The sequence below is a fragment of the Haliotis cracherodii genome, unplaced genomic scaffold (genome assembly GCF_022045235.1).
Source record: "Haliotis cracherodii isolate W230 unplaced genomic scaffold, xgHalCrac1.p SCAF_6, whole genome shotgun sequence".
In the NCBI taxonomy this organism is placed as follows: Eukaryota; Metazoa; Mollusca; class Gastropoda; order Lepetellida; family Haliotidae; genus Haliotis; species Haliotis cracherodii.
Genome location: NW_027266319.1, coordinates 22,491,641 through 22,506,464, shown reverse-complemented (window position 1 = coordinate 22,506,464; position 14,824 = coordinate 22,491,641). Strand labels below are relative to the sequence as shown.

Sequence of the window (14,824 nt, the reverse complement as noted above, 5' to 3'; positions counted from 1 at the left end):
ATTCGTCTGAACACAGCAGATGAAGTGATTAGCAGTCATCACTTTCTTGATAATCACAAGCGGAGAGACGTTTCCAAACTGATCCAGCGATTATTTCACTACCTGGTACTGCCTTGTTTCATTCTCCGTATTAGAACATAGTGTATGCGGATCTTCTATGCATGAGCACACAATGTACTGTATATATCAACCAAAATGGTGGGCGCCTATTTGTGCAATGGTGTTATATTTCAGAAACGTGTGATGGTGTTAATAGCAGCTTCGTTGAAATGCATTTTACGTGTACGCGCTTATGGTCAAAGAGGTATTGTGGTGAATTTACAAATAACAGATAAAGTTGAATATAACCGAACGCACATGATGTGGAAGCAGCTGCTTTCCCTGGTCAAATCCTGTTGGGACGACGTGTGTTAAACACAAATGCTATGTTCGACTCATAATATATTATCCGAACCTTTAACCCTTGCAGTGCTCCCAGATCATCAGTACCTTTGAGATACGTGATTGACGTTATACATACTTCCAGAATCTCACAGTTTTCAATCATGATAATTAACTGGTCCCCCCCCCCCCCCCTCCCCCAAGTTATTTTATGGTTTGTTTTCAACAATTATGAAACTTCACTGACAATATTTGGGATAACAATCGGAAGTTGTTTCCCGAATTATTTCCTTTCAATTTATTTTAGTTCACGCTTCTTTTTTTTTTTTTTTAAAAATGTGCATCTACCCCCACCCCTTCCAAGAAGCTGCTTCTGCGCCTAAATGCTTTAATGGCCATTCTGATAACAACAACAATTATCTTAAAAATCGGTAATTCTTGGTTAACGCGTTGTTAGATTACCAGGAGAGTACAATGAGTGAGGCCAATTGTTGACGTCTCCATCGAGACAAGGCTAGACTGTTGCTTATATTACAAATGGCGTAGAACCAAACTCACGCACTCCACCCTCACTTGTGTACCTTACACCAGGCAGCAGTGACTGCCATCTGTCAAACAGTGCATGTAAATAAACTGCTTCTCTCTATATGATTACGTTCGTGTGTTCAATTAACAAGTTCATCCACGTGTAGATCAAACATAATATTGTCTTGTTGATGCAGACCGATATTAGGGGGATGTAAAGTCTAACATTAACACGAGGTAACGGCTACGAAATTGAGATCATCAAAAGAAGACACAATTGACTGACTAATTGAAAACACAAAATGAAAGAATAAGAAGAAATGATTTATTTTCCGTATTCGGTGTCAACGTCTTAACCTCTTTCCATGGCAAATATTTTCAGCGATGGTAGTGAAGATACAGTATATTGGCGAACCTGCTCGCCTTGGAGGGCATAGAGAGAGCCCCAACAACGTGAATGCCTAACATAGAACACATATGCTCTCTTGGACACAACATATACAACTCTACTTGATCTCTAGTACAAAGCAAAATATGGAATAATTCCATTCAGAACTAATAAAATGTGTGTATCTAAATTGTAATACTGTCACTATGATTTAAAACTTTTAATCAAAATAAAACATTGATTTTGAAATCGCTAACTAATTGAAAGTGGAATGTTAAATAAAGTCGTAAATACTAATAGGTAGGTACGTACAAATCGTAAACAAATACATTCTCAACATAAACAGGCATGGGAGCCCCATGTTAATCTCAGTGTGGTGTTGGTTCACCAATATTATGGCTGTGTTCACATTTGCTATTGATCTCCACGTTGGATCTTTACTTGGTAAATATTTGTCATTTCAAGTTCAACACACTTGGTAACAGAAACGGCTGCTTTGTGTAACAGTCTAGCATAAAACTCAAAAACACAACATCCTTGCACCAGTGGCACTGTGAGCTCGTCGTAAACCTATTATATACAAATAATGGTGGGAGACTATAAGCCAACATTGATCACATGGAGAACAGTAACAGTGATCATACACTGAGAGTGATGTCATGATGTCATGCACTTATGTCATGCCCTCGCACATCTCTCATGACCTTACACTGTAAGCCTACCCTGTAAGCATTCCCATACTATTGAACACCTGGTGTCATCACAAACCTTCAATGAGTGAGTGAGTGGGGTTTTACGCCGCTTTTAGCAATATTCCAGCGATATCACGGCGGGGGACACCAGAAATGGGCCTTCACACATGGTATCCATGTCGGGAATCGAACCTTGGTCTTCAGCTTGACGAGCGAACGCTTTAACCACTAGGCTACCCGACCGCCCCTCAAACCTTCAGTGATCCATGCATATTCTTTTCATCACTGTTTCAACCCAGCTGTAAAATGTTGCCGTTGGTCAAACTATTTTGTCAAAATATTAGCACAAGAATGTAAATCCAACCTCTAATTTACTTTGGACACCTTATAATGTTATTGTAAATTCATTTTTGGTTTTATATTGGGACTCGAAATAAACTTTGAAACACATTAAGAATAATACTATTAAGTAGTTGCAGCATACAAGGTCTTAGTAAATATTTCAAAATTGTAGACAATTGGGGGACACTTCCAAATCTGAGGCATTAGTGACCAAAATGATATCCAATGCAATTCCCAATTTTGATTAATGTTCTGTGTTTGAACAGGTCAACACTTGACTTGCCTTGCATGTATTTGTGACCAGAGTCACCAGTGAGGCAGGACATGTTTATGATATAGTAGTGTACCACATTGTTATTGAGCAGGACAGTCCCAGTGTCTAGTAGTCCTAAGATGTGACCTTCATCAAAGTTTCAAGGGCTAACATTCTCTCAGTAAAAGTATACAATGTTTGATCATAAAGCTGTGTGAGAGTCACTATGTGAACATCACTGAACACCAACATCTTAGGATGTTATCACATAGGAAACACCAAATATACATGGAATAAGTAGTTTGGCCTGGACAATGCCAATGTGATAAAAGGACTAGCTTCAATAAATGATGACAATATTCATCTCTTGTTAATCTGCATCTTCCCTATGTGTGCTTATTGTAATTGATGTAATCAAACTTGAGTTTATCATGACACGCATGAATGTGTGTATAGGTAGGACAGTTAGTAGTGTAATCTCTTGTGGCTGACATATGAATGCCTGTATAGACAGGACAGTTAGTAGTGTGATCCAATGTGGGTGCCAAGTGAATGCCTGTATAGACAGGACAGTTAGTAGTGTAATCTTTTGTGGCTGACATGTGTGAATGCTTGTGTAGCAGGGCGTGGAGTCATCCCATAGATGACATCCTTACCTTGTCAGCTTGCTGACAGGGTTAACCTCTTTGGTCATGTGGACAAGGCGTCCAACCTCGGATCAGAAGGTCCGTGGTTCCAATCCCCTCACGGGACTCGGAAATTTAATGGCCACTACACTTGTATAGACAGGACAGTTAATAGTGTGGGTGATGTTGAGTTGAGAGGAGGTGATGTGGTTTTGTGTTGTTTGTTTGCTGTATAATGCCACACTCAGCAATATTCCAGCTGTATGACAACAAATAAGTAATGAAACTTGACACCTTCAAACTCCTTATACCGTATAGCATTGAAACACATTGTAGCACATCACATTTCTTCACAGGGAATGTTCTAAACCTACACACAGTTGTCTGTGTTTACCTTTAAAGTGAATGGAAAATGCATAAATCTAAACAATACTGTAAATATTTAAACAAAAGGAATTACATCTGAGATAAGAAGTTCTATGAAACATATTTTATGTAAACAGCATACAAATTAAAAATAACAAGGACATCATATATTTGATATCAATTACTTGCTGATTTTTTTACCTTTGAAGGGAATGTAAATGCTTTTTCCAGTTTCCGTACCGTTCTTGTACATGTTGTCCCACGATGGATAAGTATCTGTTTCAGGAATGTCTCATCACAGATATGTATATTATATTCAATCTATTGTGTGACCTTGTTTATTCAGATTGTTTTCTGATTGTAAAACAGTAAACATATACATAACAAAAGTATGATAATCCAAAACAAACAAAATAATTATACAAACTTTAGATATGTATATATTTTACAATAACAAAGCAACAATGATAACAAGTTATGTACAAAAGGTTCGCTCTATCAAGCTGTGAAAACACTAGATAGAATCCTCCAAACAACAGAGCAGGACACACATCTCCAATAAAGTAAATTTGAATTGCGATGTGCTGAATCGAACACCATGAATATCCTATTCATTTTTTCTTTAAGTTTTGAAATACCGTATTCGACGTAATAACTGCCCCGCTCTAATAAGGGCCCATGGCAATATTTGCTAATATATTGGCTAGTGAACAATCCCAATTAGCACCCCTTCCGATTGATCAATGAACACTTATTTATTCGTGTATAATATGCACTCGTGTGTTATATGCACACTTAATTATGGGCAATTAAATTCTGGAAAATATATCTGTCGTGTATAATACGCACAGACTTTTCTTTTGTTTCTTTTTAGGCTGTCACCATAAATCATGAAATTTACGATCTTTCAACTCTGTATTTTTTTCTCACCAAAATTTTATTCTAATAAGAGCCCCCTATTCCTAATTTTGAGAGCGCCCTGGGCGCTTATTACATCGAATACGGTATATTCAATGTGATTGTGACTGACCTTCCTCAATACTTCACAGATCTATAGACACCAGCAACATGGTGAATGCATACCCCTGAAGAACTGATGATGGATTGTGATGGGAAAAGAATATGTTGAAAGCGTATAACTGCAAACACACACTCTGTATCATGTCAACCCTAAACATTATTACAGATAGTCAATCAGCACAGTGCAGTGTCTTTGATGAGACATATACTATATATGTAACGGAGAAGTCATGAGAATCTCTTGATTCCAGAAATAGAATCAACGAGACCCAAAAGGCTGAGTTGATTCTACTTCCTAATCAAAAGATTCAAGTGATTTTTTCCGAATTACACCATGTCATAGTTGATATATAATCCCAATAATTTGCATAATTAACTATAGTTGTGTCTGTTTTTTCCTCATTAAAATGAATGTTCAGAATAGCCAGTGAATTCTTGGCTCAGAATCAACTGCAACAAAAAAATGGTGTCATAGGGCTTAATCTGGAGGAAACAGATCAATCAAACTTGGGATAATCCTGTCTGATTTAATCTAAAACTACATCTGGAAGCTACAATCGTAACTAATGCTGTGAATATATGGCACTACAGCATTGTAGGAACACCTTGCATTGCAGGAACACCCTGCGTTCCAGGAACACTTCAAGTGGAATGCTTTGCATACTCTAGGAGGAGACTAGGGAACATCGCACAAATGACACTAGGGAACACTTTTAAAGCAAATTTTTGATGCATTAACACAATAAAAAAGCACTCAATCACTATTAAAGTACTTATGCATACATTGAGCTATAAAAAGCATTAACACATTCAGTTATTAAAATTACACACGACACCCAAACAGAACATTTATCATTATCGTCAATCGTTGACACCAACTTTCCTTATTTACACAAAGTTCAAATGAAAATTGGTCCCATGTTTGCATCCCTTGTCAACTGGACAGCTAGAAAATCAAATATCTAGAGGCGCAAATGTCGTAGGGTAATCACCTTATTCAGTTATCTAACATTTAATAAGACATAAATAGTGATATAACACAACCAAGCCTTCAAATTCAGTTCATAAATAGATTTTCAAGTTATTTGCAAAAAAGTTGTAACTAAATGATACAGAAATATATTGAAGTTATTTCTCCAGTGCTTGTATGTTACTCTATATGTTGGTGTATCTTCATATACACATTTGGTTTGTTTCCAGCAGCAGATATGTTTGATGCATTATGGATGGGGAAGTGGTACTGGGTTAGAGTTATCTGTGGCTACTGACCTTGAACTTTATGGAGATGTAGGATGAAAATGAAACTTGCAGTTAACACCTGTAACACTGTTTACACATGCTGATTATTATTTGTATTGTAATACATTTCTGTATTTCATTTTTGTTTTATTACCAAAATATTATCAGCCAATTTGGCTATACGGTTTCTAATGCTCTGTACATATGGTTCAGTGATGAAAGTCTGCATTAAGGTGTTTAATTTCAGTTTTACACTTAAAAAAAAAAAGTTATGAAAAAGGTGAGGAAACATTTTCAAATTTGAAAGCAAATAGGCAAATTTTCATGCTAATGCTGGAACTAACCTCTTTAAACCTTAGGATGTTGATTACTGATACGGAGATAAATAAGAAAATTTATTCTCAAGTAAACAATTTCTCTAAAGGGACCTACACATGTAGCGAGAGTTTAGAAATTTTTGATTTCACTAAACATTTGGAAACAAATATTTTATTGCAAAGGTTCCACTAAAAATGGGAAATGAATACAAATTACTGCTAAATTACACATGTATTATTAAAATGACAACACCTACGTAGTGTGATAATAACACCAATGGTATTTAATCTCACATCAGCTTTTACTGTTACACCCTCTGCTGTCTACAACTACATAAGGAGATAAGAAATCATCATGTTATTTGATTATGAAAAGATGACATATGAAATAAAATGCACATGACCACACAAATATATACAAAATATCTGGAATCATAATATACAACTTTGAATGCAAATAATTGAAGTATCTATGTTGCATATATCTATCCCTAGTCAACTTCTACATAAGATCTATGAGCAAAGATTGGCATCTGTTTATATACACTGCTGGGATCAGTACAGTATACTAATGTAAATAAAAAAGAACAAGTTTATTTCATAAATGATATTTGTCATTTGGTAGGTTTGAACCCTTCAACACACTGTCCTTTACTAATTATCCTACTACAGCATGGTGGTTCAAGAGTTAGCTCCCCTGATCTACTGTTATCAACATGTTTAATAATATGGGCAATTTCTGAGTAGTTAATTGGTCAGTGCTTAACATAAGATCAAATTTAATCAAATAATGGTATATGTCTACACCATGGCTATCAGACAAGAAACTAGAACTGTTAATTAATGTGATTATAGATACATGATACTCTTAAACCATATTGACATTGTTCAATATGTCACAAAACTGACCAATATAAAAATCATAAATTGAATTTTAATCAGCAGTCAAAATATAAAATAATACCAGTATCAATAATATTTATATTCCTAAAATGATCAATTTTATTAGCTTTCAGCACAGTGACTGTTTCTATCATATAAGGTTTGGCAGAAGACTCCTATTTGATAGGCATTTCTTAGAGTTTGACGCAATTTATAGATAACAACTTCTTTAATTTACCGCAATAGAGAAGACTCTTCACATTTTTTTGGACATAAAGCTACCGTAGCAATTTCCTTGTTTCAGGGATGTGCCTCATCTACAGAAGGTATTAGATAATTTCTCAAACCAGTATGTTTATCTCCTGCCACTCGGCGTATTTAATGTTTAAGAAAAATCCATAGAACAAGACGTTACATTAACTTGATGAGTCTTAAGAATAAATAAGATTTTACAAAGAAGAAATCACAATGACTCAAAGAAATATGAACCTCCATTTCCTACTGCAAAACATGAGATATGTCCCAGGTAGGGTGTGGTTTTAGTATTAACTGGTTCTCACCAGCGTCATGTACAACACTGGCAGCATCTACACATATCTGGAGCTAGTGTACGCCTACACAATATGTCGACCTACTTCAGCACATCTTAATATAAACTCTCACAGTGAAGACATAACAATTCTAGTTCAAATTAACCTCAGTTGAAGCACCTTGATCAAGAATGTATTCCTCTAACGGATACATCCACAAGTATAAATAAGCCATCCATACATGCTGGTGATGTTGGCTAAACTGACGTATTGTAAATATATTTGAGCTAACTTGAGCTTTGAGGAATCAACAAAATCCTATTTATAGGTTGAATGGTATCACATGATCATCTACCACAGTGTTTGATTAGCTACATGCATACATTTCATAAGTACTTTCCCAACAAATTTCTGCCATTAATGCGGCACTATCTTGTTATTATTGCGACACTTTTGATGCATTATCGCGATAATATCACGTGACTATCACAATGGAATCACCCACTATTGCGTGACATTTACAACAGCATTCCCGTATACCGGGAAAGAACATACAAGATGTAGCATAGCTGGAACCCTTGGTTTTATATTTACAGGCAAAAGGATAATTTCCTTCAAAGATGCGATTTAGAATTTGAATTCTGTAACAAATAAGCTGTAACAGGTTACAGTAGAGAAACAGCAAGATTGGGAGAAACCCAGTAAAAGTGGCAGAGTAGATTAATCCATATGGAATGTTGACATATATTGATCAATTCTACAAAGACTGAGACAGTCCCAAAGTATAGATTACATCTTTCAACAATTTCAAAACAGTAGAGGTCCTACACTACACAATCAGCTCGTGGTTCATGGGTTCCCCAAAGTTCAGTTTTCAAATAAATATTTTCATCTCACGCCTTTGAATTCATCAACATAAGTGGAAACTGACCACAGTTTGTTTGCATCATCATGAAGTGAGCACAAGGGTTCTAGATGAAAAACATATTTGAAAAGATAAAACCTTTGAAGATATCCCTTGACTAAATGACTACATGATATCTGTAATATATGCTAGTCTAACACAACTGTTATACTGAAGACGGGATTCTGCAGGTTGGGATGCAGCGGTATTGCAGGACTGTGACGGTTCTGGAGCAGTGCTATTACAGAGCTGTTCTGGTGTACATCAGCACTTCAGCACTAATGTTTCAGCACTGCTATAGGGAGGGATGTTGTAGGGCTACCAGAGCCATTTCACAGCTTTGTTACACCCCTGTTACAAACCTATTTCAGCACTGTTGTAGTCATGTTGCAGTTTAGGTGTAGCTCTGTCGCAGCACTGTTGCAGAACTGTTGCAGCATAAATGTGACACAGTTGATGTCTAGGGCCTTGCTTCATGTATGCCCGATGGACTTCTGACATACTTCCATGTAATACTAGGTGTTTTTCTTACATGTCACCGAAGATTCCTGTCAATATAGAAACACAGGAAAATGAAATACATCTAAATCTGCATAAACACTTCAAAGATCAGTTCCTTTGAGAGTGCTTCCTCTCTTCAGAGAAGGACATGACAGGATCTCATTCACAGGGTATTTCTAATTCTTCGACAGTCAGACGTCTGTGTTAAACTATGGAGCTATGATAGTCCCATCACAACACACACTGTTTTGATCAAGGTCCTGATTCTGTGGTCAAATTGCTGAATAAAATTTCTGATTTAAGTTTCCAATAAACAAGTGATAGTATCTGTTTCTTTTCCAAAGAACTCATCCAAAGTACTGGAGTTACCTCCCCTTAGGTCATGAAGCTGAACCTGAACACGGCCCACCTGCAAATGTCTTCCTCAAATTCTTCATGGTGTCCTCTTCATCCATGCTCTGGTTGCGTCCGACCTGGGGCAGGGGCATGGGTGAGGGGCCCGTCTGACCTTGACCTCCGATTGGCATCATTCCTGGTCCTCTAGCATTGGCAGGATTCCCCTGTGGGCTGAATGGACACAGGTAACATGAGGGTAGATAGTGGGAGACCAGACCTTATAGTTTTATGCCAGTTTTCAGTGAAGGTCCGATGCTGTAAATAGCTAGGAGCTAGGCATTGTATTTATGTATGTAGGAACAGTGTTCATTGCTGATCTAGATCATAAATAGAAAAGTGTTGTTTGTCCAACATGATTCAAACTTCCTGAAGCCTCTTTACCAAATGAAATAATTTTTGAAAATGTTCAAAATGTCAACAATATGGAAACTACTTTGCATACAGAAATTGATGACAAAGATACTGTCAGTTTCCCTATGGTTACCACTCACTTGTTGCCTGCCATCTGGGACATCTGATTCTGTTGCATCTGCTGTTGTTGCTGTGACATCGGTTGGTTGGGACCCATGCGGTCCTGGCTGCCGTTCATGGCATAGTGCATTAATCCTCCTGTACTTGACGTCTTGCTGGCAACACAGAATACACAGACATGATGTGTCCACAACAAAATCATCCAAATAATATAGAATATGATTCAATGGATAAAGTGAAATCTATCACAACCAATTTTCTACCCTAGCCAAGATAACATTGGACTGTGATGCATGTAAGAACTTTCCAACTGAGATGGCTGGGGTCAGTTCCCCTCAGGGGCTTATATAACATGTTAAGCATAGGGCTTGTGTCCTCGGCTATGATATTGCACAAATATTACTTATAACTAGGGTGCAATTGCTCATTGTTCTCACAGTGCATTGTAACAATGGAAACAGCAAACCTCTTGTGAGGACATCGTTTTGGCAGTCCCTTCTCTCCAGCTATCTCATCCCTTCTTGGCCCTCTCGTCCAATCCCTCCTCCTCTCCTTTATTATCCTCTCCCTCTTCCCTGACCCTTTCACTCCTCTCTGGCCCTCTCACCCCATACATCCTTGGCTTTGTTACCCTATCCCCTCCCTGGGCCACTCATCTCGTAATTCCTCCCTGCCCCCTCCTGCACTTCCCTCCTCCCTCTTCTCTAGCCCTCTCTTCCATCATTCCCTCCCTGCCTCCTTGTCCTCTATTTCCTCCTTGGCCTTCTTCTCGTCACCCTCCTCCTTGGCACCTCCCTCCCTGCCCCCTTGTCCTCTATCTCCTCTTTGGCCCGCTTGTCATCTCCCTCCTCCCTGGCACCTCCATTCCAGGCTCCAGTGTCCCCTCCCTCCTCCCTGGCCCCTATCTCCTCCTTAGCCCTCTCGTCGCCTCCCTCCTCCCTGGCTCCTCCCTCCCTGCCCCCTTGTTCCCTATCTCCTCCTTGGCCCTCTCGTCGCCTCCCTCCTCCCTGGCTCCTCCCTTCCTGGGCCCCTTGTCCTCTATCTCCTCCTTGGCCCTCTCGTCGCCTTCCTCCTCCCTGCACCCTTGTTCTGTATCTCCTCCTTAGCCCTCTCGTCGCCTCCTTCCACCCTGACACCTCCCTCCCTGGGCCCCTTGTCCTATATCTCCTCCTTGGCCCTCTCATCGACTCCTTCCTCCCTGGCACCTCCGTCCCTGCCCCCTTGGCCCCCATCTCCTCCTTGGCCCTCTCGTCGCCTCCTTCCACCCTGACACCTCCCTCCCTGACCCTCTTGTCCCCTATCTCCTCCTTGGCCCTCTCATCGCCTCCCTCCTCCCTGGCATCTCCCTCCCTGGTTTCAACATCCCCTCCCTCCACCCTGGCTCTGTGACCCTTCCTCCTCTCCCTCCTCAGGGACTAACCTCATTGTTGGAGTGGGTCGACAATAGATCTGCATCTTGCCGAGAACCAGCTCGGCTATGTGTCTGCGGTCCTCCTCCTGCGTCTCTCCCAGCAGCGTCATGGATGATCCATTCACCTGCAGCGATACATATGATGAACACAATCCACACAGGATATGTAATCCACAAAGTATCCCAGTACCCAATTTAGTCTAACATACAAAGCATAGATCGTTTTGATTATCCTTAAATGCCCAAATGTCAGTACTGAATAACGCCCTTTGACAATGATGTAAAGGTTTCTTAATGGTATACTGAAGTCTTACCTGTAGAAGCCTAAGTACATTCACTAAACTCACCATGCTAATCTCATCACATTAACCAGACACATTCAACTCACCTCAATGATGTACTCTTTCCCATCCTTGCCTTGTATTGCTTCCACAGCCACCATGTCAAGCCCTCCAAACATTTCTGCACATTCGTCTGCCCATATCTTGAATCTAAGCAGAGAACATATACATTAATGCACCCAAGCCTTGAATCTATGCAGAGAACATATACATTAATGTACTCAATCATTGAATCTAAGCAGAGAACATATACATTAATGCACCCAAGCCTTGAATCTATGCAGAGAACATATACATTAATGTACTCAATCATTGAATCTAAGCAGAGAACATATACATTAATGTACCCAAGCCTTGAATCTAAGCAGAGAACATGTACATTAATGTACCCAAGCCTTGAATCTATGCAGAGAACATATACATTAATGTACCAAAGCCTTGAATCTAAGCAGAGAACATATACATTAATGTACCCAAGCCTTGAATCTATGCAGAGAACATATACATTAATGTACCCAAGCCTTGAATCTAAGCAGAGAACATATACATTAATGTACCCAAGCCTTGAATCTATGCAGAGAACATATACATTAATGTACCCAAGCCTTGAATCTTTGCAGAGAACATATACATTAATGTACCCATATATCCAGCCTTACATACTGCAAGAGTCTGCATCTACTTTGCTATAGAAGACTGAAGATAATGGTGGAGGCTGCATAGGTTCTACTAATTATATTTGTTAAATGTACAGGTATAGCATAATAGGTGTAGCACTGCTACCTCTCGCTAATGTTCACACATCAAACAAACCCTTGGGAGCGTGTTTTACCCTTCACATGACATGACCCTTACCTCTCATTCATGGCGATCTGTTCTAACATGGCTGATCCTGTGTTAGCCTTCCAGTTCCCTGATATTGACTTCCTCCTGCAGTCAGGAACAACTAGGTTAGTGGCAGCAGTGCTCAGCAGAACAAAACTGGGCACAGGGAAACCATCACTCACAGTGTAGCTGGGCAACCTGTACTACACACTGTTTACAGTGAGGCAGTGAGGTGGGCATTTTGCCATGTCAGCACTCTTGCAGCTAGAGGATACAAAATATTGGCTTCACCAGTTTTAATGATGCATTGGCTCAAACCCATGCCCACTGCCTGACAAGTAGACACACTCTCCATTGTGCTATCTCTCCCTCTAATTCTCATTGGAGTTATCTGCAGTGAAGTATACAATGGTAAAACATGTGTAACACATACATAAGAATGATGCTATATTGTTATGCTATATTGTTTAAATTCTATAGATAATTTCAACACTAACTGACAGTTCTTGAAATAAGCAAACATGAAATATGATAGGTAATGAATCAATATTATTCAAAACACTATTGTAAAGGCATCCAACATTAAATGTCACAACAGATGACATTATATGATAAAATGTTATAACATGTATTATTGTATACATTATTGTATAGGTAATATTGATAATGTCAAATCAATCAGGGTAGAATGAGTGAAGAGATGAACTGAGATTAAAAAAAAGTCAGGCAAATACATCGACATTTAAATGGATTCAAAGCATGTGCAGTGGTATATTAATACAGAGCAAGACTATATGATGATGATGATGATGATGATGATGATGATGATGCATAAACTAAAAGAAGTGACATCACACATAAACAAACAAACAAACAACAGCAGCAATATACTATTGCCTCTGCTCAAGAAAGAGCCCTTACAAACTCTATTTGTACACAAACATCTACCTTACAATTTAATATAGATAATGACCTCTGCCAAAGCCTTGTCATGTCATTAATGACATCTGCAATTGTCATTTACCATCCACAGGAGATATTGCTTGGGTGAGATCACTAGGACATATTACAATAATGAAATTACATAACAATGCTTTGCAGGCCATTGTGACATCATCAGTTTCCATGATGTCACAATCAAATGACATCACTGGTCTCTCTGCCACCGAAGCTGGTTAGCTGTACTTTTTACACTCAAGTTGGGACATGGTATGGTAAAAGGGATGGAACACATTACAGTGAACTGTGGCTTAGTCAACTGGGCAAAGTTTTACAACAGCCATCCTGGATTATATCCTGTTTATATTATGTTTTGATTGTATTGTGCTGTATACCCTGCTCTATTTTCTTCATTTTAAGTCAGATGCAAATGACACGGAGCAACAAATAGCATGGCCATATGATCTTCAGTAGTCAGCACCAAACATGGGATGCTGGAGGCCTATTCAACCTGAGTATCCTATAGAGAGGAAAACATAGGTTGATGGGGACCTATTTTGACTGAGTATCCCACAGAGAGGAAAACATAGGTTGATGGGGACCTATTCTGACCGAGTATCCTACAGAGATGAAAACATAGGTTGATGGGGACCTATTCTGACAGAGTATCCTACAGAGAGCAAAACATAGAGTGTTGGGGACCTATTCTGAACGAGTATCCCACAGAGAGGAAAACATAGGTTGATGGGGACCTATTCTGACCGAGTATCCCACAGAGAGGAACACATAGGGTGTTGGGGACCTATTCTGACCGAGTATCCCACAAAGAGGAAAACATAGGGTGTTGGGGACCTCTTTGGCCACAGGATCCCACACAAATGCAAATAAGATGCTGGGGATATTCTGCCCCGAAATCCTTTAACAGCTAGAGTGAATAAAGTAAATTTTGCCTGATAATCCAACAGAGAGACATCGAACATTGGGTGTTGGGGGACCTATTTTGACTGAGAATCCCACAGAGAGGAACACATAGGGTGTTGGGGACCTATTTTGACCGAGAACCCCACAGAGAGACATTGAACATTTGGTGTTGGGAACCTACTCTGACTGAGAATCCCACATTCATTCAAGGTTTTGGGGACCTATTCTGACCGAAAATCCTACAGAGAGGAAATCATAGGGTGTGGGGGGCCTCTTTGGCCACAGGATCCCACACAAATGCAAATAAGATGCTGGGGATATTCTGCCCCGAAATCCTTTAACAGCTAGAGTGAATATAGTAAACAGCTATTACATATTTCAGGATTTCGCATAAAAGGTTCATGCACTTACACATGTGGCATGCATTTGATAAAATTTGAAACATGTTTGTATTTAGTAACCTGAACACAGATCCAGGTCACATTAAAACATTACCACACCCATGATAAGTGAGTGAGTGAGTGAGTGAGTTGGGTTTAACGCCCCTTTTAACA

The 14,824-nt window shown here is 39.2% G+C and overlaps 1 protein-coding gene across 4 annotated transcripts in view; it reads right to left on the bottom strand.

Annotated features, from left to right (window-relative positions):
- Nucleotides 1-3,388: 3,388 nt before the first annotated feature.
- Nucleotides 3,389-14,824, bottom strand: part of LOC139444883 (synapsin-like) — a 92,717-nt gene continuing 81,281 nt past the window's right edge. For all 4 annotated transcript variants that reach the window (XM_071225887.1, XM_071225888.1, XM_071225885.1 and 1 more), the window contains exons 8-13: nucleotides 12,441-12,515; nucleotides 11,633-11,735; nucleotides 11,254-11,369; nucleotides 9,854-9,988; nucleotides 9,376-9,533; nucleotides 3,389-9,013 (exon numbers count right to left, since the gene is read on the bottom strand). In XM_071225887.1, the coding sequence (XP_071081988.1) occupies nucleotides 8,994-9,013; nucleotides 9,376-9,533; nucleotides 9,854-9,988; nucleotides 11,254-11,369; nucleotides 11,633-11,735; nucleotides 12,441-12,515 (607 nt within the window). In that variant the 3' untranslated portion in view covers nucleotides 3,389-8,993. The remainder of the gene's footprint in view (nucleotides 9,014-9,375; nucleotides 9,534-9,853; nucleotides 9,989-11,253; nucleotides 11,370-11,632; nucleotides 11,736-12,440; nucleotides 12,516-14,824) is intronic.